A 24,370-nucleotide genomic window follows, 5' to 3' on the forward strand; every position below is an offset into this window, starting at 1 on the left:
TGGATTTTATTTCAAAAGGTAATTTGTGAGACAAAGATAAAAGAACTTTATTTCATGTAACAAATTTTAAAGAAATGAGAGTAATTTATACTCTTTGTATAGATGTTATTAAAGTATTGAATGGTTTATTTTATTTACACTTAAGTATTGTTTTCTGTTTCTTTCATTCTTTAATTAATTGTATTAAAACAATTTCGACGCCTTTTTTCCTTATGCATTTAATAAATTTTACTGAGACTAAATTTTATTACAACAACAAACTACAAGCGATTAATAGTCGTTGTTAATATTTGAAACGCTATTACAAATAGTAGTACGTAGAATGCAACTGTTGATTACGAAATGAAATCCTTTAAATTATTATGAAAATTGTTTATTATGCTTAATGTATACATTTTAGGTGAAGTTAAAACTTCAAGTGTTGCTGCGCCTCTGTTAGATATCTACGGAAGAAATGGTTTCTGTAATGTGTTCATTGACTCAAAAACAAATAATGGTCCTAATAAAAGAGACGCTTTAAAAATTAATTTCGATACAACAATTGAAAATAATGATTTTAAATTTGTCGGGAAATACAAGCATTGTAATAATAGAGATGAAGATCCATTAAACGATTGTAGACCAGTCAATTGTGATACTTATTACAATGGCAAGAAGCCTTATTTTAGCAGGAAGCATAAAAGATGCATTGTCGTACCTCCATGCGTTTCTGACGATGAATCTGAATATCCAACTGTTATATATAATCCAATTAGTAACCAATGTGATGAACAATCAATAAACGAAAGGGATTTAGAAGATATCAAAGAATTTAGTTCAGATAGAGGGAACAGATACGCTAAAGACGTGTTGATCGTAAGTAAATTCGAGCCTAATGCAACAGAATTTATCGACACAATTGATTTGATAGATAACACGATAAGAATAACCACTTCAATACCAACGAAACACAAAGCTGAATCTGAAACGAAACAAGTCAAAAATTCTTGCATAAAATCGTTTTGGAAAAGATATTTTATGGACAATAAGTGGACTCTAATTGTCCTCAGTTCTGTCGTTACAATACAATGTTTTTTGATTTGGACAATGTTTTACTGCTTAACTAAAACGTGTAACTGTTTCGAAGAGAAGAAGGTTGTTAGGAAGTTTTTCAACTACCGTCAAGATGTATCAGTTACAACACCTTTAATTAGTACAAGTAATATTGATATTGAGACAGATTTTCAATATTTAAGCGAAACTTCTAATAACGCCGAGCAAAAAATTAAATGTTATAAGGCGTGTCAGAAGGAGAATCAGAATTTAAAAACAAGTATGTCTGATGATATATTATCTAAATGCTTAAATAGACGAGATTGGAAGAAATATAAAGCCAAAGCAGTAACTGAAATAAATAAAGACAATGAAGTTATTAAAGAATTAAATAACACAGAATATATTGATTCAACTAAGTCAGAAAAGGTTAAACGAAATTGCGATGTAAAAGTTGCATTTGAAGATGAAAAAACTGACAATAACAATAAAACTAAAACAGTAAGCGTAGTTGATAAAACAGATAGATTGGAACTAGAGGAATCTGACGTCGAACCGAATAATACGTCTTCGGAGAAAGAAATTAAGTGTCACAGTTATAATTGCTTCGATGTATCTGGATTAAGGCCGAAGAGAAATAATAGTGGAATCAAAGGTCATTTATCTAAACTTGGTGCTGAGTCTATTTCAACGGAAAAAGGCGCCCAAGTTTATTTCTCCAATGACTCTATTGACGATTTCTTATCGGAGCGAGGTGTTACTTATCTCGCAGGTGAAAATATATCAAAATACACGTTTTCAAGTGATTTTAATGATGTAAAAAAATCTGCAGAATCTACGCTCTCTAGTAAAACATCGAAGAATTTTGTTAAAAATATTTTATATTTGCTTCGTAAGAAATCTAAGCTTGGCACATCATCAGATCCTGGTCGAAATGAAGACGTGGATATGAAATTGATTCACATGTCAAAGGCATCTGTGTATACATCCAGTAATGATTCTGATTATGTTAGGACTTTAAAAAGGAACGATTCAAGGACATCCTTCTAATTTATAAGGTTTTTTTAGTTTATATTGTTTTAGGTGAAAGAAATTCATACATGTTATATTTTTATACTAAAAAAACTTATTCACTTAAAAAATACTTATTCCAAAAAACTTTCATTTTTATGTACGCCGCTATCATCTAACCCAGTGTTTTCCAACGTGGGGCCCACGCCCCACAGGGGGCAATTTGATAGTTAAGGGGCAATTTAAAAATGGATTTGACACGACTTAACCCTTTTGTAAATTATTTACAGTGATTTACTGATAAAAAAAGAAATCGACTTAATATAACACAACGTGAAGACTTGAGGTTAAAGCTAAGCAAATTGGAACCTAATATAAAACCTCTGTGCAGCAAGCATCAAGGGCAAGGATCGCACTAAATGAATATAGAAAAATCAATATTAAAATTATTTTAAATTTTAATTTTTCATTATATGTTTGGAAATTTTACTTACGATGTTTTGATAACAATTTCATAGTGATTTCTTCCTAAAACTTATTATTTATATTTCAGGGGAACAAAACAATTCTTAAAGGTTAAAATTATGTATGGAGGGCATAAAAATTTTAGAGATGTTAGGTGAGGCATGCCTTAAAAAGATTGGGAAACACACATCTAAACAATCATTGCATATTGCATAACATAGTTCCCCCCTGCTGTGTTTGCCACGTCTGTCTGTATGAACACCATAAACTTAAAATCTATATAACAAATTCTCATACGGTTTTCACCAACCAATGGAATGATTGAAACACATTTTAGAAGAACAAAGAAAAACAAAATTTCATGGTTCCAAGTATATTATAATATTACTATTTTTTATCATTTGTCTATTTCATTATCGCTAGGGCAAAGTTTACAGATACAGGGTGGACACAATGTTGAGGTCGGCTCCGTTGGTAGGGTCACGTAGCGCTCAGGGGTCACCTAATAAAAAAAAAAGTGAATTGTTCAGCTTCTAAATTGCTAATGTAGCCATTGAGGCTATACAAAGCCTGCGCGGTTCATATTATAGTGCACAAGTGTATGCACAAACATAACCTCTCTATTCTGATATTCTCATAATCTGATGGGACGGAAAATCCAGGTGGTTTGTCAGTCCTATTTCATCTTGTGGGATCTGCCCACCCAGACTGGTCGGCCCATTGTTTTTTTATCTCGCATGAAGGGGGGTTATGTGGGCGTCATCGGCGCCGGAGCCCACAACAAAACCAACGGTACCCACACCGTCTCATCGAGGGCGTCACGAGATCCCTTGTCCCTCCACTTATTAATTTATCTCATTAATTATAGATATAGAATAGACATAAAGTATGATTTTTTTATATATTTCACCTTTATTTTTGGAAACTTAATATTCCCTCTCAATTTGAATAGTGATATCGGACCCCGTGTCACGCATTCACACTGAAATTTTACATTAAAACATACATAAGCAGACCACTACTCTTTGCAGTCAATTTATTCTTTTATTTATCAATTTATTATTTTATAAACGGTACTATTTAACGAATCGTTATTGTATACCAGTCGCTCAAGACTGTCGTTGACTCAAAGTCGCTTTTGAGTTACGACGGGCTACTTCGACGTAACGTTTTTGAACGTTGTTTTAATTTCGAGCTTTAGATGACGTCAGCGTATGGTTTTGAGCGTCAGATGAGGTTTACTGGTGGTAGAGCTTTGTGCAAGCCCGTCCGGGCAGGTACCACCCACTCATCAGATATTCTACCGCAAAATAGCAGTATTTGATATTGTTGTGTTCCGGTTTGAATGGTGAGTGAGCCAGTGTAATTACAGGCACAAGGGACATAGCATCTTAGTTCCCAAGGTTGGTGGCGCATTGGTGATGTAAGCGATGGTTAACATTTCTTACAATGCCAATGTCGTATATAGTACCAGACATTATAACTAATATGATTGTATATAACAATCTATATATACTATATACTAATGGTAATAGGAGTATCCATATTTACCAATGACGTCATATTATGACGTCAAATATATCAACTCAAGGTCATAATAGTTTATTTTTAATCTTAATTGGTGTCTGCTATATGTTAAAAATATTTAATTTCGTTTATATACTTACGCCAGGCTGTTAAATAAAATAAATAAATGAAATAAGTAGGCATATTTCATTTTTAAACTTAATTATTAAATTATTTACTTAAAAATATTATACTTACAATCTGAAAAAATAATGAAATATTAAATTTTGTCATTCAAAATAGGTCATTCTAACATTTTTATTATCTGCAGTAGTTTTAATCATATTATTTTATTCTTTATATCATTTAAATAAAGTGCAATTATTTATGCAATTATATATATTTAAGCGAAATACCACTGCCTGACTAACTCATCACGAGATCTCCGAATCTATAAGTCCGTCTTGCAATTTAGCATAGTTACTCATTTCGAGACATAGACGCTCACTAAGAATTTAACGCAAATCACATCCAAAATAAAATACATTGAAATCCAATTTCGATTCCCTAGGATAAATGAATAAAAGCCCCTATTACATATATTTTTATTGCGTTGACGTGTAAAGTATTTTAAAAAAACTTACTGATCGACCCTGAAAAAAATAATATGATTATTTATTATAAGAGTTATTATTATTTCATATTTATATCTCTGACGCTATGTTACGTTTTTAAAGCTAAACCACTAAATCTTTATGGAGAAAGGTTGAACTCATAGGCTTCTTTTAAGCCTGCCCTCCCATTATCGCGTGAGCAAACCGAATGAAAGCTAGTATAATATATATGTGCAAAAAATATACTTACAATCGTCTGTAAATAGAGAGTTATAAATATTTAAATATTTCTTAATAATAAATAATTTAACATTTTGTATTTCATTTTTGAACGATATATTACAATATACATAAAATGTGTGTGGAACCTCCGATCAATTTTAGTTAGTTAGATTATTATTTGCGTGACATACTATAATGACGTAACTACATTACAATGTTTTAGGTTATAATGTATATTAAGTTGAATTTCTGACTTTACAATGTTATATAATGTTAGAAATGTCATCATCGTTAAAAAGTTCTAAATTGTCTATGGTTACATCTTAATATCTTTGATTAGTGACAAAACGCCACAAGGCTTCATTTGAGTTGGTTCTATGTCGAATGACTGTCATAATTAACACGTGTGTGGAATATTAAATAAACAATACATAACATAAAAATACATTTCAAATTAACATAAAATAATATAAGCGCATCTTTATTTATCTACAGTAAATCTTGCGTAATGTGAGATTGCACATATATAGATTCAGACAAACTTACTTGGTACTGAAAAACATATGTATATTAAATAATTAATAAAAGTTAAGTAAATATTATAATAAGTAAATATTATATGTTATAAAGCCGAGATGGCCTAGTGGTTAGAACGCGTGAATCTTAACCGATGATCGTGGGTTCAAACCCGGGTAAGCACCACTGAATTTTCATGTGCTTAATTTCTGATTAAAATTCATCTCGTGCTTGACGGTGAAGGAAAACATCGTGAGGAAACCTGCATGTGTCTAATTTCATTGAAATTATGTCACATGTGTATTCTACCAACCCGCATTGGAGCAGCGTGGTGGAATAAGCTCTAAAACCTTCTCCTCAAAAAGGGAGAGGAGGCCTTAACCCAGCAGTGGGACATTAACAGGCTGTTACTGTATACTGTAAGTAAATATTATAAAGTATATAATATACGATATTTTATCCATACTCACGGTGAGCTTCAAAGTAAAAATAAGTTACATAATACAATAATGATAATGAAATCAAATATTTTTAATTATTTACGATTCAAAACATACCCATTTCTATAAAAAATTAAAATAATAATTATAAAAAAATTTATATAAAGTTTATAAATATATCATTACGTAATTATTTTAAAAATTTTACCTCTGTCTGTAAAAGAAATTTATTTATAAATATGTATTGTTTAATAATTTTTCTTCTTAATTGAGCAAACTCGTAAACCTTTGTTTCTGCGTTTGTATACATTATAAAAAAAGAGATCATCAGCTGTCCATATTCATGTGAAGTGTTGATGCTTAATATTATATATACGTTTATATAAATTTAAGTATAAGCCTTCCCCCTTCCTTCTTTTTAAATCCACGCGAGCTGGTTCTCGATGTCACCGCCTAACTGTGACATCAATTCCATCGCGCACAAAGAAATTTGACAACTCCTTTCTTTGTCGCACTTCCAAAAAATGGAATTCCTTACCAGCTCACGTGTTCCCCTCCTCTTACAACCCGGGTTCCTTCAAACGAGGCGTGAAGAGGCATCTTGCGGGCCAGCAAGGCGGGGACGGCTAGTACAGAACATTCTTCCTGACTGTACTGGCCGTCGTCGCGTTTGGACTCTACTACCACTTACCATCAGGTGGAGTAGAGTCATTTGCCATCCCGGCACATAAAAATAAATAAAAATATAGTTATTAAATAAAAATCAAATAATTACCACTAATTGCTGAAAATACAATTTCTTTATTAATATTGTGTGTGTGAAATATCAACTTTATTTTTCTTCTATGTATATCTGACAAATATCACCTTAAAAGTAAACAATATGTATTTTTCAATTTAATGCATAGAGATGTTCAGACGATAGGCGTGTTGGCAAGTTACCTTGGTCTAATGGTCCTTATATAATATTACTGTAAAATATATTGTTAAGTATCCGCTTATGGCCTTTTCAAACCACAAGAGGATTACATACAAAATAACTTTGAAAACGAATTGACGCGATATAATTGGTCTTCAATTTATATTTTTGGTCAATCTTGAATATATATTTTTTTTATATTATAAGTAGGCGGACAAATGGGCCACCTGATGGTAAGCTGTCACCACCGCCTATAGGCATTGGTGAGGTCAGAAATAATAACCATTCCTCACATAGCCAATGCGCCACCAAACTTGGCAACTGAGATGTTATGTCCCTTGTGCCTGTAGTTTCACTGGCTCACATCAAACCGGAAAGCAACAATACTAAGTATTACTGCTTAGCGGTAGAATATCTGATGAGTGAGTGGTACCCACCCAGACGGGCCTGCACAAAGCCCTACCACCAAGAAATCAATGGTATTCAGTATTATTAAGGGGAAGGGATATGGGGAGGGGAATTTCTAAAGTCAACCTAATTTATTTATTTATCTGGCATACACATTACAATACATTATACAAAAGTAAAGCTAGAATATAGTATTTCACAATGCTTGCACAGGCAACGTAAGTAGACAGTATTCAAGGGTACAGACGGTGTTGGAAAACATTAATTAAAAAAAATAATAAAAATAACTAAAGAGTTAGTAATTCAGAAAACAAAAAGTTAAACTAGTCTTAATTTTCAAGTCCGTTCAATTAAAACGTGAAAATTCCCAAAGATGGATTATCAGCAATCGTTATAGTTTCCACACATCCTTGTGATTGTTATAATGTTTAAACAAATGCTCAATACTAACCAAAAGCTGTCAAAAGTTGTTTTTTTAATATTTGTTTGTGATAAAAAAGGTGAAATATCTTGTTCATATTGTAAATCATCTTTGCGTTTACGTAACTATTTAGTACGCTCATGATAAGGCCTCGTTGATCTATTGATTACTTTTGGCTGCAGAGATGCAGAATTTAAAATATTAGACCAGATCAATAAAATTGGTAGACTCATGAATTCAAAATAACAAACGGATAAAATTATTAAAACATTATTTCAACTACTAAAAACAATTCCTTCAAACATTTAAAAATTTCCTTCTCAGGCCCTCATATTAATCAAGAGTGGGCCGCAGTGCTTATAAAAAAATTTAAAAAAATACTCACGTATTCGTGCTAAATAAGGGAAAATAAAAAGAGTCAATTTAAATAAGCTAATTATGAGAACAAATTAATATATTGTTTGTTTTTTTTTTATATATTGCAAAATTATTGAAATATCTGCTTACCGCGATCTGCAAATGTAAGCAAAAAATTTATTTCAAACGGATTTTTTGAACACGAGAACTAGTGAGTTTTGGTGTAATTTACTTGTGTTACATCTCTTGCTGAATGGGGACGGTAATCATGAGGAGATGACGTAACCTTTAAGTGTAGGAGATAGATATATATAGATAAACAAATAGATAGGTTAGAAAGAGATTACGTCAAATATGCTTCAGAGCTTTTAGACAAAGGCTTTACTCCTGCCTTTGTCTAGGAATAAGACATTCACAGAATGTCACCCAACTTTTATTGGCTATTACGGTTTTTTTTTTTTGTATGAAGAGGCGAACTGGCGAATGGGGCACTCAATGATGAGTTGTCACCACAGCCAATATACATTTGTGATGTAAGAGTTGTTAACCATTTAAATTGCCAATGCACCACCAACCTTGACAATTATTTTAAAATATTAAAAATAAAAAAGTAATAATTACCGATATCTACAAAATTAAATATAAACATATAAATAAGATGAATGTTTTAATAATTAACAACAATTTGTTTGTGTGATTCGATATTAATTACAATATTACATTATACAGCCTGTTTAATGTATAAATATTAAACAGGCTGTATAATGTTAAATTTCTAACAGTACTAAATTATAATACAATCACAGCTATGTAATGCATATGTATGTTACACACACACAACCCACAGCAACTATAAACAAAAATAAATAAGGTCTGTGATAATACTTACATTTCTCTGTAATGAAAAATAATTTTTAAAATTTATCAAAAATGAACTATGAACGTATTAATTTTATCAAAGATCATTTTACTTACGATGTCCTAGAAATTTAAAAAAGTATTCGTTAATTTCAAATATGAGTTATCGGATAACATACTAGAGAGTGTGTATTAAAAATAACAAAATAACCACAGATAAATAATTACATTTCCCACGTAAGGTATATAGTAAGCTTTCTACCATCATTAATTTGACATTCGAAAGAAGAAAACAAAGCATTGTAACTAGACTTAACAAATTGTATAATAAAACCGTGTGATACTAATTAATTAAATACTTACACTAGCCTGCAATATATTTAAAGAGTTTAAAATATTTTTGAAACATTTAAAAATAAAAGATAAGAATTTTTACTCATTATAAAGACGAAATTGGATGAATCAGGTTTTTTTTAATTATTAGGTATTAACTTGTTTTCGCGGCTTCACCCGCGTCTGATGGGGGGAGGTGTTAGGTATTCTGTATCCTTTGGATTGGAAAGTTTCCTGATAATCGCTTGATTGGTTAAGACGTGACAGCTTAACAAACAAACAAAAAAAAACTCAGTTTCGCATTTATAATATTAGTAAGAACGTACTTTATTGTACACCGCATAGTTACGACACAGTAAACATAGGATAAAACATTGTTAGGAATTCATCTGGATGAAAATCTGCTACGTGATCCACCCGCATTGTAGCAGCGTTGTGGAGCTCCAAGCCTTTTCAAAAGGCCTTAGCACAGCTGGATATTTGCAGGCTGTTATTTACTTTCATACACAAGAAATCGCATCTGAATTAGTTAAGTCATGAATAGAGTGGAGTAGTATCTTTTTCTTACCTTTAGCTAAAAAATAATAATAATTTTAAATAACAAACTGTGATATTAAAAACTAAGAAAAATTATTTAAAAAAAAAAACCGTTAAATGTAATTTTTGGCGGCCATAAGCCAAAAGTATGAAAGGGAAGCTTAGAATAAGAGTGTAGCAAGGATAAGTTTTATCAGAAAAAATTCCAAGTTTCAGAACTTTTACAGTTCATTGTGCTTGGCATCAATGCAGTGTCCCTATATATTATGGTATCATATATATATAATATAACTAAATTTATATACTTACTGGATTCTGAAATTTAATTTTAAGATATAATTAAAGTATTTAATTTAGATATATAATTCGTATCAATATTTTGATTGACATTGCAAATACAATTTATTTTTCTTTTTTCTAATCTTACGTAAATTATATGTTTACTTGTGGTAGGGCTTTGTGTTGTCTTAGTACCCAAGGTTGATGGCGCATTGACATTTCTTACAATCCCAATGTCTATAGGCGTTGGTGACCACTTACCATCATATGCTCGTCCGTCGTACTATAATTTATTTAAAAAAAATCTTTGGTACTTCATCAGTGGCTTGGATGGTTCAGCTAGATTACGTGAAATTGAAGCGAGAAGACAAAGTACTACACTGTGTTTCAATGTACTGGTTATTTTTATGGTGCTATTCGCACTCTTTCCCCCGTAACCGTCGCCGGGGCTAAGGAGGTTTCTGTACCCGGAAACACCCCTAGAAATGAAGACTCGCATAGTTAGACTAACCACCGAGGCATTATGGTACTAAGTACGAGCGATCCCGTGACAACCCCCGAAGAAATAGAATGGGTACCGCTTTTTACATACAGTTAACGGGTTAACGCGTTTTTCCAGCGACAAAAAAAGTCTCTCACGGGTGAGCAGACCATAGCCATACCAAAATATGAAAAAACTATTTTTTGAAAAAGCGATCTTAGCCTAGCCACCGAGCAAATATGTAAAGCAGCCATCACGAAGTTGTTTACCAAAACTGACTTTTAGAGTTATTTAATAAATATAAATTACTCACTCCCTGTTTTGCTGTAACAAAATATTTCAATTAATATCGTACATATTTTTTAATCTAATTGACCACGCAACATTTTGTACCATCTAGACCATTATCAATACAATGATTTGGACGGTAATATAATAAAAAATAAGCATGTTCTTTAATTTTTTTGTGAACGAATATAATTCTCTGAAACTCGCGCCTTTTGTACGTCTATGTAAAATATTCTTTATATAAGTAGGCTCATAAAAGCTCATTTATTATTGTCGTGTAACGATAAAGCTACTAATCTGGTGGTAACTTAAAGCAAGTGTCAACAAAAACTGTAAAAAGCATCTTATTATTTATTAACCCTTAATATTAGCGAAAAGTTATTTATCTACGAGTGGTTCATACTCCGCGATGGTAAGCTAAATAACTTTTTAATAGCTCGAGTGACTTATAAGTTAGCCACTACACATATAAATCAGTCAAGTGTTACCTAAAATACCTAAAGAATGTTACCATTTATCAAATTATATTTTCAAATACACAATAAATTAATCTTACCATTTATTTCAGAACAGCAAAAACGATTATGAAAAAGAAAAAACTTCATTATTTTTAACTGAACAATAAATTAAATTATTAACGATAATGACATGTGTGTATGTCTGCACTTAATGTAAATGTCTATACTGATATTATGTATAGTTAAAAGATTCCTTTATCCATACAGCGTTGTAAAAAAAGCGCGCTAATTTTCAAACAGCCATTTTGTTAGGACAGAAAGGTAAAGTAATTATTTCATTATTGGTGCGACTTGTGATTTATTGAATGTTTTCAATTGAGTAATTGAGTCTGTAATTTACATGAATTTCTGTCATTTTTTTTTATAAATAAGAAGTTTTTTTGTTATTTTTATTGCCTCAGGTAGCTGTTATTTGTCTTTTTATATGTACCTAATTTGTTTTGTCGTGTTTAATTTCTTATTTGAAACACACAGTGTAAAATAGTTATGATTGCAAGGGAACTGCAAACATAATACAACCTGTCTTAGTAAGGCAGGCGTTGCATATAATAATTTTGTCAACCATTTTAGAGTTACCAGTGTCAATAATCTTTTTTGTTTTAGTATGCTTACGGCCTTAAGGAGCTGAGCTCAACAGTCAAATGACTTAGGTATTGTATGTACATAGTTATTATAAAATATAATTAAATTTATATCATTTTGAATATAATAAACCAAAAATTTCTAACTTACGTAGTGGTCCTGTAATCGACGTTTATATTGTTAATGTTTTTTTATATAAATATAAAAAATAGTAATACTGGTATCTCAGCCATATGTTTTTTTACTAAAAATGCTGGCTGAGATGGCCCAGTGATAAGACCGCGTGAATCTCGAAACCGATGATCGTGATCTCAAACCCGGGCAAGCACCGCTGAATTTTCATGTGCTTAATTTGTGGTTATAATTCATCTCGTGCTAGACGGCGAAGGAAAACATCGTGAGGAAACCTGCATGTGTCTAATTTCACTGAATTTCTGCCACATGTGTATTCTACCAACCCACTTGGAGCAGCGTGGTGGAATAAGCTCCAAAACCTTCTCCTCAAAAAGGGAAAGGAGGCTTTAGCCCAGGAGTGGGTCATGCACAGGCTGTTACCGTTTAAAAATACATGGACCTGTTATCAAATGAGACACTTGGTGGTCACAACCGTGTATATACATTGGCGATGTAAGAAATTTTAACCATCCCTTACATTGCATCATCAACCTTGGGTACTAAGAAGTTTTATACTTGAGCTTATTGTTACAATGGCTCACTCACCCTTTAAATCGAAACACAACAATACTAAGTAATGCTGTTTGGCAGTAGAATATGTGAGTAGGTTGTACTTACCCAGACGATAGATAACAAATATAACAAAAATATACTATATGACTAAGTATAAAGTATGTAATTTATATAATACTTACTGTAAACTGTAAATACAATTTAAATATAATTTAAGTTAAGATTACATTCTTCTTCTTCTTATAAATGCATACGCTTAATTGGAAGGCAAAATGTAAAAAGTATGATTATAAAAATTATAAAGAAATTAAATTATTCTCAATGAATTCTCAATATCAAGTTGTATGGTTAAAACATTGGTTATGTAATAATTTCATTTACTTACCACATTCTATAAAAAAGTAAATGATAAAGTGTTTTATTATTTTCTCCTTCCATCGTTAACTTATTAACTATTGAGATTTTTAAATTGATTTTGAAAACGGACTTATCTTACTCTAAATTAGAAGTCATGGTCTTTTAACAACGTAACGTTAACTCAAAGTTTATTTTATCAAAATTTAATGTAATCGTTGTAACAGAACTTATGGACAAAACAACGCCATAAATGTGTGACGAATTGATTGATTTTGAACATTGATGGCAGATATTTTTAAGCTGGTATTTATTAGAAACGAATGAGTTAGTTAAGTTTAAATCGAGGACCTTAGGATCTACGGTTTTTATCAGCTAGCCACGATACCAACGTGGTCACATTTATAACATGTTGATTTTTACTGAATCTAAATTTTTTTCTTAAGTAAACTTACCTCTGGCTGAAAGTTATAATATATCAATTAATATAACAATATAAGCGTTTCCAGAGCTTGTGATTGATACACTAGGGTTTTAAAGAAAATAAATTAAAATTTGGTTAAAAATTTGGTTAAAATAGAGATCGCTATGTAGCGATAAGGTCGCCAAAATTGTATGCTACTTTTATTTAGGCTGTATCCATGTTTTGTATTTTTTTTTCTCTTTGTGATGTACAATAAATTATAAACTTAAGTAATAAAAAGGGTACGTATAGCCTATTCCAATTACAGATGAAGTAAAGACAAGACATTCAAATAACATGATATCACTGGTTGAGATCTTGAATAATCTGTGGCATTAATTATGTATTCGTGAAAAAATGGCGTTATGAATGGTTGACGGAGCTATCGACATAGAGGAATAAATAAACAAACTAGATTGTATATATTTTAAAATAGTGTACATAATACTGCTTAGGGATTTATATAATTTATAAGACTTGTATGTTTTGAAATATAATTATGTTATACTTACTGGAGTCTGAAAAATATTATTTATATGTTATTGTATCTCGATAAGTAACATTTGATTGATAATATTAAAAAAATATATATAAATAAAAGACTTACTTCTCCGGGCTAGAAAGTTAATTTTTATTAGTTAATATATATTACATTTCGTCAACCAAAAACCTATTTATTAAAAAAAACGATACTACTTACGGGATGCTGAAAATAAGGTTATTTTAAAATTGGTTTTATGTTTATTATATAATGAAAAGGTAAGCTATTTAAAGTCATAATTTAGTTTCCTTGCTTGAATCGATGGATAGACCTAAAATCAAAGATTAGCTCTAACGATACCAGCAGGTTAAGGAGTGGCTCTTATCCAAACGGCAACTTGCCCAATTTATTTATTGATATAAGAAACGCATATTCAAAGTTAACAACAAAAACTTACGACAATAGTAAGCTAGCACAGTAATACTATATTATAGGCATTTACAACAATACAATTGAAACTTATAAAATAAACACTGTCATTATAATGGTAACATTACACTCAACTTAATAATAATAATAATGACCTTCAGACCGATTTCGGCCACGGCGGCCAATCTCAAGAGAGATTAGCCAACTACGCAGGAGATATTATAGTACACAAGTGTGTGCGCAAACACAGGTGCACTCTTTATTCCCTTACTCTCATAATCCGATGGGACGGCAATCCGACACGACCGGAAAGAGTTCAGACGCGGGACCAACGGCTTTACGTGCTTTCCGAGGCACGGGAGTGTACACACTTCCGACTTCCGGACTCCGGGATGATACTGAGAATTTTCGGACAGAAAAACCCAATCGCATTTTATTGGCCCGACCTGGGACTTAAATAATGAACGTTGAAAGAAATAATAAAAATATAATTATAAAACATTAATATAAAACAACGCTTTATCAATCAATCCAAACTTTTTAAAATTTTTGAAGCTTTGAGCGAATAGTTATGTCATGGGAGTTGATATCATTATAGGCTCATATACTATATTGTTAATATATTAATATTTCACTACATAGTAAGCACATACTTACTGTGAGCTATAAATATTAATAAATAGTTTATTATTTACACTTGTATACAATGATTACACACATATGATTCAACACTAAGGCCTCTTCTTTGAAAGAAAGGAAAGAAGTTTTGGGAGGTTTATTCCACCACTCTGCTTCCATTCGACACATGCAGGTTTGCTCACGATGTTTTCCTTTACAGGATAGCAAGAGATGAATTATAAACACAAATAATCGCATGATACTGTAGCACAACTGAACGGTGTTGCCCGTGTTTGAACTCGTAATTTGTATCGGTTTTCTGGTTCAGTAACAGCCTGTGAATGTCCCACTGCTGGGCTAAGGCCTCCTCTCCCTTTTGAGGAGAAGGCTTAGAACTTATTCCACCACGCTGCTCCAATGCGGGTTGGTAGAATACATACATGGCATAATTTTAATGAAATTAGACACATGCAGGTTTCCTGACGATATTTTCCTTCACCGTCAAGCACGAGATGAATTATAATTACAAGTTAAGCACATGAAAATTCAGTGGTGCTTGCCCGGGTTTGAACCCACGATCTCCGGTTAAGTTTCACGCGTTTTAACCACAAGGCCATCTCGGCTTTCTGGTTCTCATAATTCTATAACAAGATAATAAATGCCATAACGTACCACGACTTTGTCTGTGTTCTGAAAATATGAACGAAAAAAAAAATTAAATTGAAGGGAATATATTGACAGCGTATAGGTGAAGAAACATTGGTAGTTAATAATAATTAAGAGTGCTGACTCTTAATTACTGAATTATTTTCGAAAATTGGAATACTTTTGTCGCATTAAAAATTTAAGAGATCAATCCTCTGACAAGCAGAGGAGAGAAAGTACGGTATTGTTTTGTCTTTTCTTATTTATATTAATAGTATATACATACCTGATAGTAAGTGCCACCGCCCATAGGTGTAAGTGGTTACCATTGACCATTGACATTGTAAGAAATATTAACCATCCCTTGTTACTAGAATGTTGTGTCCTTCATGCCTGTAGTTTCACTGGCTCATTTCTCAAACCGGATTACAACAATACTAAGTACTGATGGCTGTTAAGATGTATCTACTCAGACGAGCTTGCACAAAATACTGACATAAGTAAAATCATTATTAAAACCATTTACCACAGCAGCAGTTGTCGCTTCGTCCTGAAACGAAATGAACTCGTCATTTTATTAATTAACTATTTATACAAGCATATTAATACATTAAAAAAAATTAAAAGGGGAAATGCTACTAGCCATTCTACATTCACGTTTTGTACAGTAACTATTTTAAATTGTTATTTGTATTTATAATCATGTAAATAAATGTTTATATCTTTGAAAAAATAAATGCGAAAGTAACTCTGACTGTTTGTTACGCTTTCACTGTTAAAGAGAGCTTGAGTCCTAAGAAAGAACATAGGCTAGTTTTTTATACATAACACCTGCCTCCCACCCCCAATAACACACGAGCGTGGCCGCGCATGAAAATTGGTAGCAAACAATTTAACATAACTTTTTTATACATATAGTCTTAGAGATTATTTACCGGAGAAACAGTCGTGGCGTCCTGAAATTAATAAATAATAGTTTTAGTATTTTTCGTTAATATGTCGAAATCCTCCACTTCAAAATTACTCTTGTTTTATTTATATCATACTCCATCACTCAAAAATAGTAACTTAAGAAATATTATGGGTTTGCAATATTCTGGATGGCTTCCAACGCCATAATACATAGTTACTTAGATAGGTTAGGTTAGTTTTTTTTAGTGAATACAATCGACATATACTTCGAATTAGGTTTTTTTTAATATACAATTTTTATTTATATGAAAACGAATTTAGTTTTATTTTGAGGTGGAAAGACGTGTAGTGTATGTGATAAAATGCCACTTAACTTATAAACACTTTAATTTTACTTGTAAAGTGCAAGATAACAATTCATTGACGCAAAAAACCTAATATTTTTACAAATCCATAGTGAATATCATAGATTAAATTTCGACCAATGATGTCGCGCCAATTCAACGTCAAAGTCGTTTATTTGTCTTTACTCCTCTTGCGGTTGGAATAGACTATATAAGTAGTTATGTAATTGATTTTTTTTTATATAATAAATAATGCTTACCGTAGCATCAGACGGTGGGTCCTGAAAGGTTTTTTTAAATTTCGATTTTATTGTAACACTATAGTAACAGTAACAGCCTGTTAATGTCCCACAGCTAGGCTAAGGCCTCCTCTCCCTTTTGAGGAAAAGGTTTAGAGCTCATTCCACCACGCTGCTCCAATGCGGGTTGGTGGAATACATATGTGGCAGAATTTCAATGAAATCAGACACAGGCAGGTTTCCTCACGATGTTTTCCTTCACCGTCAAGCACGAGATGAATTATAAACACAAATTAAGCACATGGAAATTCAGTGGTGCTTGCCGGGGTTTGAACCCACGATCATCGGTTAAGATTCACGCGTTCTAACAACTACATCATTTCTAAATACGTAGTAATAATAATTACTAATTACTAGTATAAAAGAGACTTTAAATACTGAGGCTAAAAATAAAAACTGAAAATGTCAGATGACACTCTGCATACACTTAGTGTTCACTCGTAGCAATAGAAGCTAGCAATCGGAGCTGGTTCACTGCACTCATACCAAACCCAAAATAGCAATACAAAATATTAATTTTTAATATAATAATAATGATTATGATATACGTCATTGATTATATTAATGATATAATTCAAAGGTTACACGCATCAAAATAGCGTATCATCGTAAGTCGGGTTTCAACATTTCTTGAGTGTTTGTCCACAGTCGACGTTATTGAGAATATCACCGACGGACCTGACACTTGTCGGTGGCATAGCACATCAAGACATACTTACTGGATTTGAAGACGCCTCCTACAAGTGCATTTTTCAATAGAATATTTATAAAATAAACTCGGCTTACATGGTCTTTTAAGTCTAAAGAGATCAGGTAGAATTTTCCGCCACTGGTTTCTTAAGAGGTTCCCCTGGGATTGTAACTTAACATGCCATTGTAACTTAAAAAAAAATCTTGAGATAGCTCAGGAAAAAATATGTAATAATAAAAAAATCAGAGGGTGCTTTGCTTTGTGTAATTGCTATTTGAAACGATGGAGAAATGCTTTAATTGATGTGAGTTAGCATATATTTTTTTACGACTTTAAGATAACTATTACCGGGATTATAATAATTTCACGTTAATCCAATACAATGAAAAGAGCTTTGTCCACAGTCGACGTTAATGAGAATATTAAGCTACTGTAAAAAACATGACCGTTTCACGAATGCTAACAGCATTCCCTCGTTAAACCACACTTCTAATTCTCTGGGCGAAGAATGAGTCACCAAGGAAGCAATAAGCGGGGTTTTATTACTAATAACATTTTGCACAATTACTCCAAAGTCTTAATTATAATATGTAAAAGCTTATAAAATATCCATCAAACTCTAGAGAGCGCTTTACGTAAGTATCTCGGTACCGGTCAAAACTACTTCGATTTTGATCTTCTATTTTTAAAATATCGCTGATCATAAACACCTTTAACCAGTTCACATAATTAGTAAGAATTTTCGCACAACTTAAAATACTGAAAATAACTTAAGCGCCGTAACTTACTGATGGACTTGAAGTGCCATCCTGAAATAAAACAAACGATTTCTTTTAAAAATTGAATTTATATTAAAAACAAAAAATTATATAATTTACTTTACCCTAGTGCGTGTAAAGTAAATGGTAAAGCCGAGATGGCCTAGTGGTTAGAACGCGTGAATCTTAACCGATGATCGTGGGTTCAAACCCGGGCAAGCACCACTGAATTTTCATGTGCTTAATTTGTGTTTATAATTCATCTCGTGCTTGACGGTGAAGGAAAACATCGTGAGGAAACCTGCATGTGTCTAATTTCATTGAAATAATGCCACATGTGTATTCTACCAACCCGCATTGGAGCAGCGTGGTGGAATAAGCTCCAAACCTTCTCCTTAAAAGGGAGAGGAGGCCTTAGCCCAGCAGTGGGACATTAACAGGCTGTTACTGTACTGTACTGTACTGTAGTGCGTGTAGTGTTTATGTAAAAGCGTATTGTGCTACTGTAGCTACTATTCCTCAAGTAACAAAAGCAACAAGCTTATACTTGCTCCTTGTATGTGTAATAATACTATTATCTATATTCACAGTAAATATGTTTTTTTTCGTTACAGCCTGTGAATATCCCACTGCTGGGCTAAGGCCTCCTCTCCCTTTTTGAGGAGAAGGTTTGGAGCTTTTTCCAACATGCTGCTCCAATGCGTGTTGGTGGAATACACATGTGGCAGAATTTCAGTAATATTAGACATGAAGATTTTCCTTACGATATTTTCATTCACCGTAAAGCACGAGATGAATTATAATAAGAAATTAAGCACATAAAAATTAATTGGTGCTTGCCCGGGTTTGAACCCATGATGATCGGTTAAGCTTCACGCGTTCTTACCACTGGTCCATCTCGGCATTTTAATTTCATATATGTTTATATTAATTAAATATGGGAACGAAATGAAATACTTTATCATTATTAATTTATATATTATATATATTTATTCATAATAACAAAAACTTCCATGATTGCATCAATGTACTGGGGTTATAAATGATAATGTTCTTTAAAATACTCACGGAAGGGGCATCCTGTAAGTAAATTACCAAAATTTAGTAACAACAGACCAAAAAAGACAACTAATGTCTGATGTAAACTGGGGACTCGAGAAAACGCTCGTGAAATGTCAAAAAGTGATATGCCGCATTGACCATAATAATTATAACAATTCAAGAATACACGCATCAAAACAGTATATCACCATAGATCGGTGGTCAACATTTCGCGGATGAGCAATAAAGTGAGTCCTTATAAATAAAAAGAATAATAAAATTTAATGCACTATTTTTCAAAACGAGATATTATTGTTAGTATTGCAAATAATATCAGAAATACTTACTTTACTACTTTCTTAAAATATACTAAGATTTTGTGAATAAAGGGAATAAAGAGAAGGGAACTAGGAATAATGATTTTTTTTTAAGGAATTAGCCATCCAATGAACCGATTAATTATTAATATTTGTTATTGGTAAATTATCTTATTAAAGTTTAAACATTAATAATTTTAATGTTAATATTGAACTTATATTTTTCTTATCATTATATTTATTGGTACAAGAAGAAAATGCCATTACTTTGACGATAAAATAATGACGTTATTATAATAATAATTAAGAAAAATACTTACTGAGGCTTCCTGTGAATAAATTATCATAGCTTAAATACACAATAATGATGGGGGTGTGGGACCTTGCTTTGTTCGTTCACTATAACTTTTATAAAAATATAAAAATAAATCCAATTGTTTTATCACATTATCTACTATGGACGTAGTTTTGGATATTTTCGATATATAGATGTGATAATTCAGGAAGACTCACTGAAGCAGCTGCCTGAAATTAAATCATCATATTTTTTTATTATATATTTATTTGTTATAATAGTTTAGCGGTGTAGAAAAGTACTGGCACTTTAAGAAATATTGGATACTGAGATAATATACACTTAATGCCTTTTATTATACTGGTTCAAACCGGAACACAACGATACTAAGCAGTGCCATTTGGCGGTAAGTGATGAGTGGGTGGTACCACTAGAAAAATTTACATGTAATCATCAAAATCATCTAGAAAAACACTCACTGTAGTTGTTTCTGTCTGTAAAAAAATTACCAAAATGTATAGTAACGCAATTACGGCAAATTTAGTTTGATAATAATTGGTCTCCTATGCTGATTGATATTGGTACACTAAGAAATATATGATAACCATGTCCTCCTGACCGATTTCTGTTACGTATGTATAAGTTATAGCCAAACATATTAAGTTGTAGTGCACAAGTGTGTGAGCAAAGTTGCACTCTCTATTAATCCGATGGGATGGCAATAAACACACATGGGTTTAAACACCGCCAGTTTCCAGACTCCCGGCTGGAATTGAGAATTCCTCGATAAACCGAATAACTTTGTAATTGCTTGACTCCGGTTTCAAGCCCAGGCATCGAGTTCTGTGGCCTTACAATTAACCGCTAGACTAAAGGCAATCAAGAATGATATACCAATATTTTACCAATAAATTAAGAAATACTCACTCCAGGTGCTGGGGTCTCCTGTAAAATAGATTACCAATGCTTAGTAAATAATAAATTGCAAACCAAATATCGCTAAATGAGATCGATGATATCGTTATTTTGACAATAATTATGAATATAAATTAAGAAATGCTCACTGCAGGTGTGTCCTGTAAAATATATTACCAAATATATTTTTTCTTTTGTTAATTTGTTAGGGACTTTTGTCCTACACAGGCACGTCAGTCCCATTGTCCCTTCTATATTTTGTAATATCACTTATTATTTATTGCTATAAGATAAAATTCCAAGAGCATCCTAGCAGATTCTGATAAAGGATCTGATAGAATGCTCTGAACTAATTCAACATCGAACAAACATACTTTTAAATTATTTAAGAGTAACTTCCTCTGATTCTGTGTCTTGACACATTCCGTCAACAAGTGATGTAGATCTTCAATGCGTCCACATCTATCACTATTAGGAGACTCATTTTTTTCATAAGGAAACCAAAGCTCTTTGATGGGATATGCCCAGATCTCAAACGATGAGATGTAATAATATATAACCTCTTTAATTTATATCTGTTAAACCAAGGTATGTGAGGAGGCTCACTTTGAATTGTTCGATACCAAATTCCCTTATTTTTAGATATTTCATCGTAATACTCTTTCCAATTACAATAAATTTCTTTTTTGTACTTAATTAAAACTTCAGAATAATCTGGTTGTATATTAATTACCATTCTTGATAAAATTGCTTCTTTTGCTAAACGGTCAGCCTCCTCATTACCACTTTACCAAAATTTAGTACACAAAAAAGTAGATCAGAATGCTGCGGTAACGGGAAATATATATGGCTACAGTTTGATTGAAGTCCTCCGACCTCTATTGCGCCTGGATGGTCAGCTGACATAATACCAACTGTTTTTGGAAATACTTTTGCTGATAGGTTTACTTCTCGTTAACATACTGGCCGTTACTGACGCGCTGTACGCAATAAGAACAATTGATGGATGTCCTTCAAAAAATCTCTTAATTGCACTCTCATAACACTCAAGCGTGAGATGTGTGGGTGATACCAAACCAGACGGGCTTGTAGAAAGCCTTACAACCAAATGTCTATCGCCGATTTGTTTTCCGTGTTTAGGTTTTTTATTCAGTTAATTTCACACATAGTAAAAACTTTTTGTTACGTTTTAATATTACGATAACCTTTGCATAACTTAATTTTTTTTATTTTGAATTTGATTTAGCTTTAAGTACCTGCCAACATAATATTTTTCTGGATAAGGGATTTACCGGAACCGTACGACGTTTACATTAAAGTATTAGCATTCTCATGTTTTAGTACCATTATTATATCGTAGAGATAACAAAAAGAACAAAATTTAAATAATAAAATATCAATAAAAATACATAAGTTCTATAAATCGTGCTCTTGTACAAGAAAACATAATGTTACGTAACTCGTGAATTAATAAAATTAATTAAATAAGCTTACGTCTGGCTGTAAACAAATACCATTTCGTTAAAATATGTTCATTGTAAAAATAAGATAACTGAACTCAATGGTTATTTTAACGTTACATATGTATTGTATTCTGCAAGTGCTATTTTTAATGACATAATTAAATTTAATTGTTAATATAGTTAATTTTTTTTTTTATAGAATAGGAAGGTGGACGAGCATATGGGCCACCTGATGGTAAGTGGTCACCAAACGCCCTTAGACATTGGCATTGTAAGAAATGTCAACCATCGCTTATAGCCAATGCGCCACCAACCTTGGGAACTAAGATTTTATGTCCCTTGTGCCTGTAATTACACTGGCTCACTCACCCTTCAAACCGGAACACAACAATATCAAGTATCGCTGTTTTGCGGTAGAATATCTGATGAGTGGGTGGTACCTACCCAGACGGGCTTGCACAAAGCCCTACCACCAGTAGATATATTATTATAGTTAATATATTAAATTGTTAATGTAGTAAATATAGTATTACTATATAATAATATTATACATCTTATCTATTATTGTCTTGGGTTCATGCCGGATGTCTTTGTCATTATTAACACGTAAATAGTGACAAAACATTTATACAAATACCATTAACTATTTATATATGGCAATACTTACAAATGGATATGTATCGCCGAATGACAAATAATTAATAAATATGGCAACAATTATAGAACAACGTAACATTTCGTTTATTATGTTACGAAAATTCAGCGCCGAATACGATAGCAAATAATGCAATAAAAAATGGTTTATTTTACGATATAATAAAATTGCAATATTTTAAATTACTTTTGGACTCAGTTTTGAGAGGCTTTTTTTTTCCTTGCTGGAAAAACACATTTATGTGTTTCACATGAGGTGGGGGGGTATGTGGGACTCGCCGGCGCTGAAGGCGCCAGAATACCCACTAAAAAACCAGCGGTACCCACTGTCTTGTCGAGGGACGTCACGGGATCGCTTGCGCATACTACCGTGCCGTCCCGACGGTTGGCCCGCTTCTGCGGGCCTCCAAATCCTAGGGGGTACTCGAGCAGTTTTGAGGGGCTGGTTGGCGTGGTTGGAAGATACTTACCTTTCACACCGAAGGTTTTGGGTTCGATTCCCACCCAGGACACATATTTGTGTGCATGATGAACATATCTGTTTGTCCTGAGTCTGGGTGTAATTGTCTGTGTAAGTACGTATATACAAAAGAAAATAATGTATATGTAGTATATCAGTTGTCTGGTTTCCATAGTATAAGCTCTGCTTAGTTTGGGATCAGATGGCCGTGTATGAATAATGTTCCAGAATATAATTAAGAGGAATTCTATGAAAATAAGTGTATTAATAATTGTCACGACGTGTTTTGTCTTGTTGGTGTGCATCCTTAGTTCGCAGGGTGCTTCAACAAAAACCCAAACATGATCACTAGCAAACTAGATTATAGTTATAAACCGCTGCTAAGGATTCCCTAGCGGAAAGAATATAGGCAGTATACTGCAGTAGTAATAGATAATGTTTCTTTTATTATTTTTGTTAACATAAACCGTTTTCTTTTTGTGATCGAGTCTATTACTTGATTAAATAAATGATTATTATTTCACTATACACTATTTACGAGTTAATTCTGACAGTCTTCCAGCATAGACCCTAGTTGCGAGTTGGTATGTACCACCCGTGCGACTTAACTGTGCGCAGCTTACGTTACTGAACGTACAAGGCGAAAAAGGGGCGCCCCGCGGAGAAGCAGTAGAGCGATCACATTGTTGTTGAGATAGTTTTAAGCAAACCAACTCCACTCTCTTCAGCTTTACAATATTAGTGTTAATATTGTTGA

General features: G+C 32.5%; 1 protein-coding gene and 2 long non-coding RNA genes across 3 annotated transcripts; 1 reads left to right on the forward strand and 2 right to left on the reverse strand.

Annotated features, from left to right (window-relative positions):
* The first annotated feature begins 1,284 nt into the window (after positions 1–1,284).
* LOC126778917 (uncharacterized) lies at positions 1,285–2,401 on the forward strand. The gene is made up of 2 exons (XM_050502670.1): positions 1,285–2,090; positions 2,334–2,401. The coding sequence occupies exon 1, from the start codon at positions 1,315–1,317 to the stop codon at positions 2,080–2,082; it is 768 nt and encodes a 255-aa protein (XP_050358627.1). The 5' UTR covers positions 1,285–1,314; the 3' UTR covers positions 2,083–2,090; positions 2,334–2,401.
* A 464-nt stretch (positions 2,402–2,865) lies between these two features.
* Positions 2,866–5,755, reverse strand: LOC126778950 (uncharacterized). Its single transcript, XR_007670254.1, has 2 exons — positions 3,419–5,755; positions 2,866–3,010 (listed from the first exon to the last, which is right to left on the reverse strand). It is a non-coding gene; the product is annotated as an uncharacterized LOC126778950 (long non-coding RNA).
* A 9,736-nt stretch (positions 5,756–15,491) lies between these two features.
* Positions 15,492–19,548, reverse strand: LOC126778949 (uncharacterized). The gene is made up of 7 exons (XR_007670252.1): positions 19,537–19,548; positions 18,499–18,519; positions 17,739–17,756; positions 16,981–17,001; positions 16,400–16,420; positions 15,991–16,014; positions 15,492–15,509 (listed from the first exon to the last, which is right to left on the reverse strand). It is a non-coding gene; the product is annotated as an uncharacterized LOC126778949 (long non-coding RNA).
* Between the last annotated feature and the right edge of the window lie 4,822 nt (positions 19,549–24,370).

This window comes from Nymphalis io, chromosome 27 (assembly GCF_905147045.1).
Source record: "Nymphalis io chromosome 27, ilAglIoxx1.1, whole genome shotgun sequence".
Lineage (NCBI taxonomy): Eukaryota > Metazoa > Arthropoda > Insecta > Lepidoptera > Nymphalidae > Nymphalis > Nymphalis io.

Coding starts and splice junctions, on each gene's coding strand:
- LOC126778917 (XM_050502670.1), top strand. CDS start 1,315: ATGTCTGATGATATATTATCTAAATGCTTAAATAGACGAGATTGGAAG.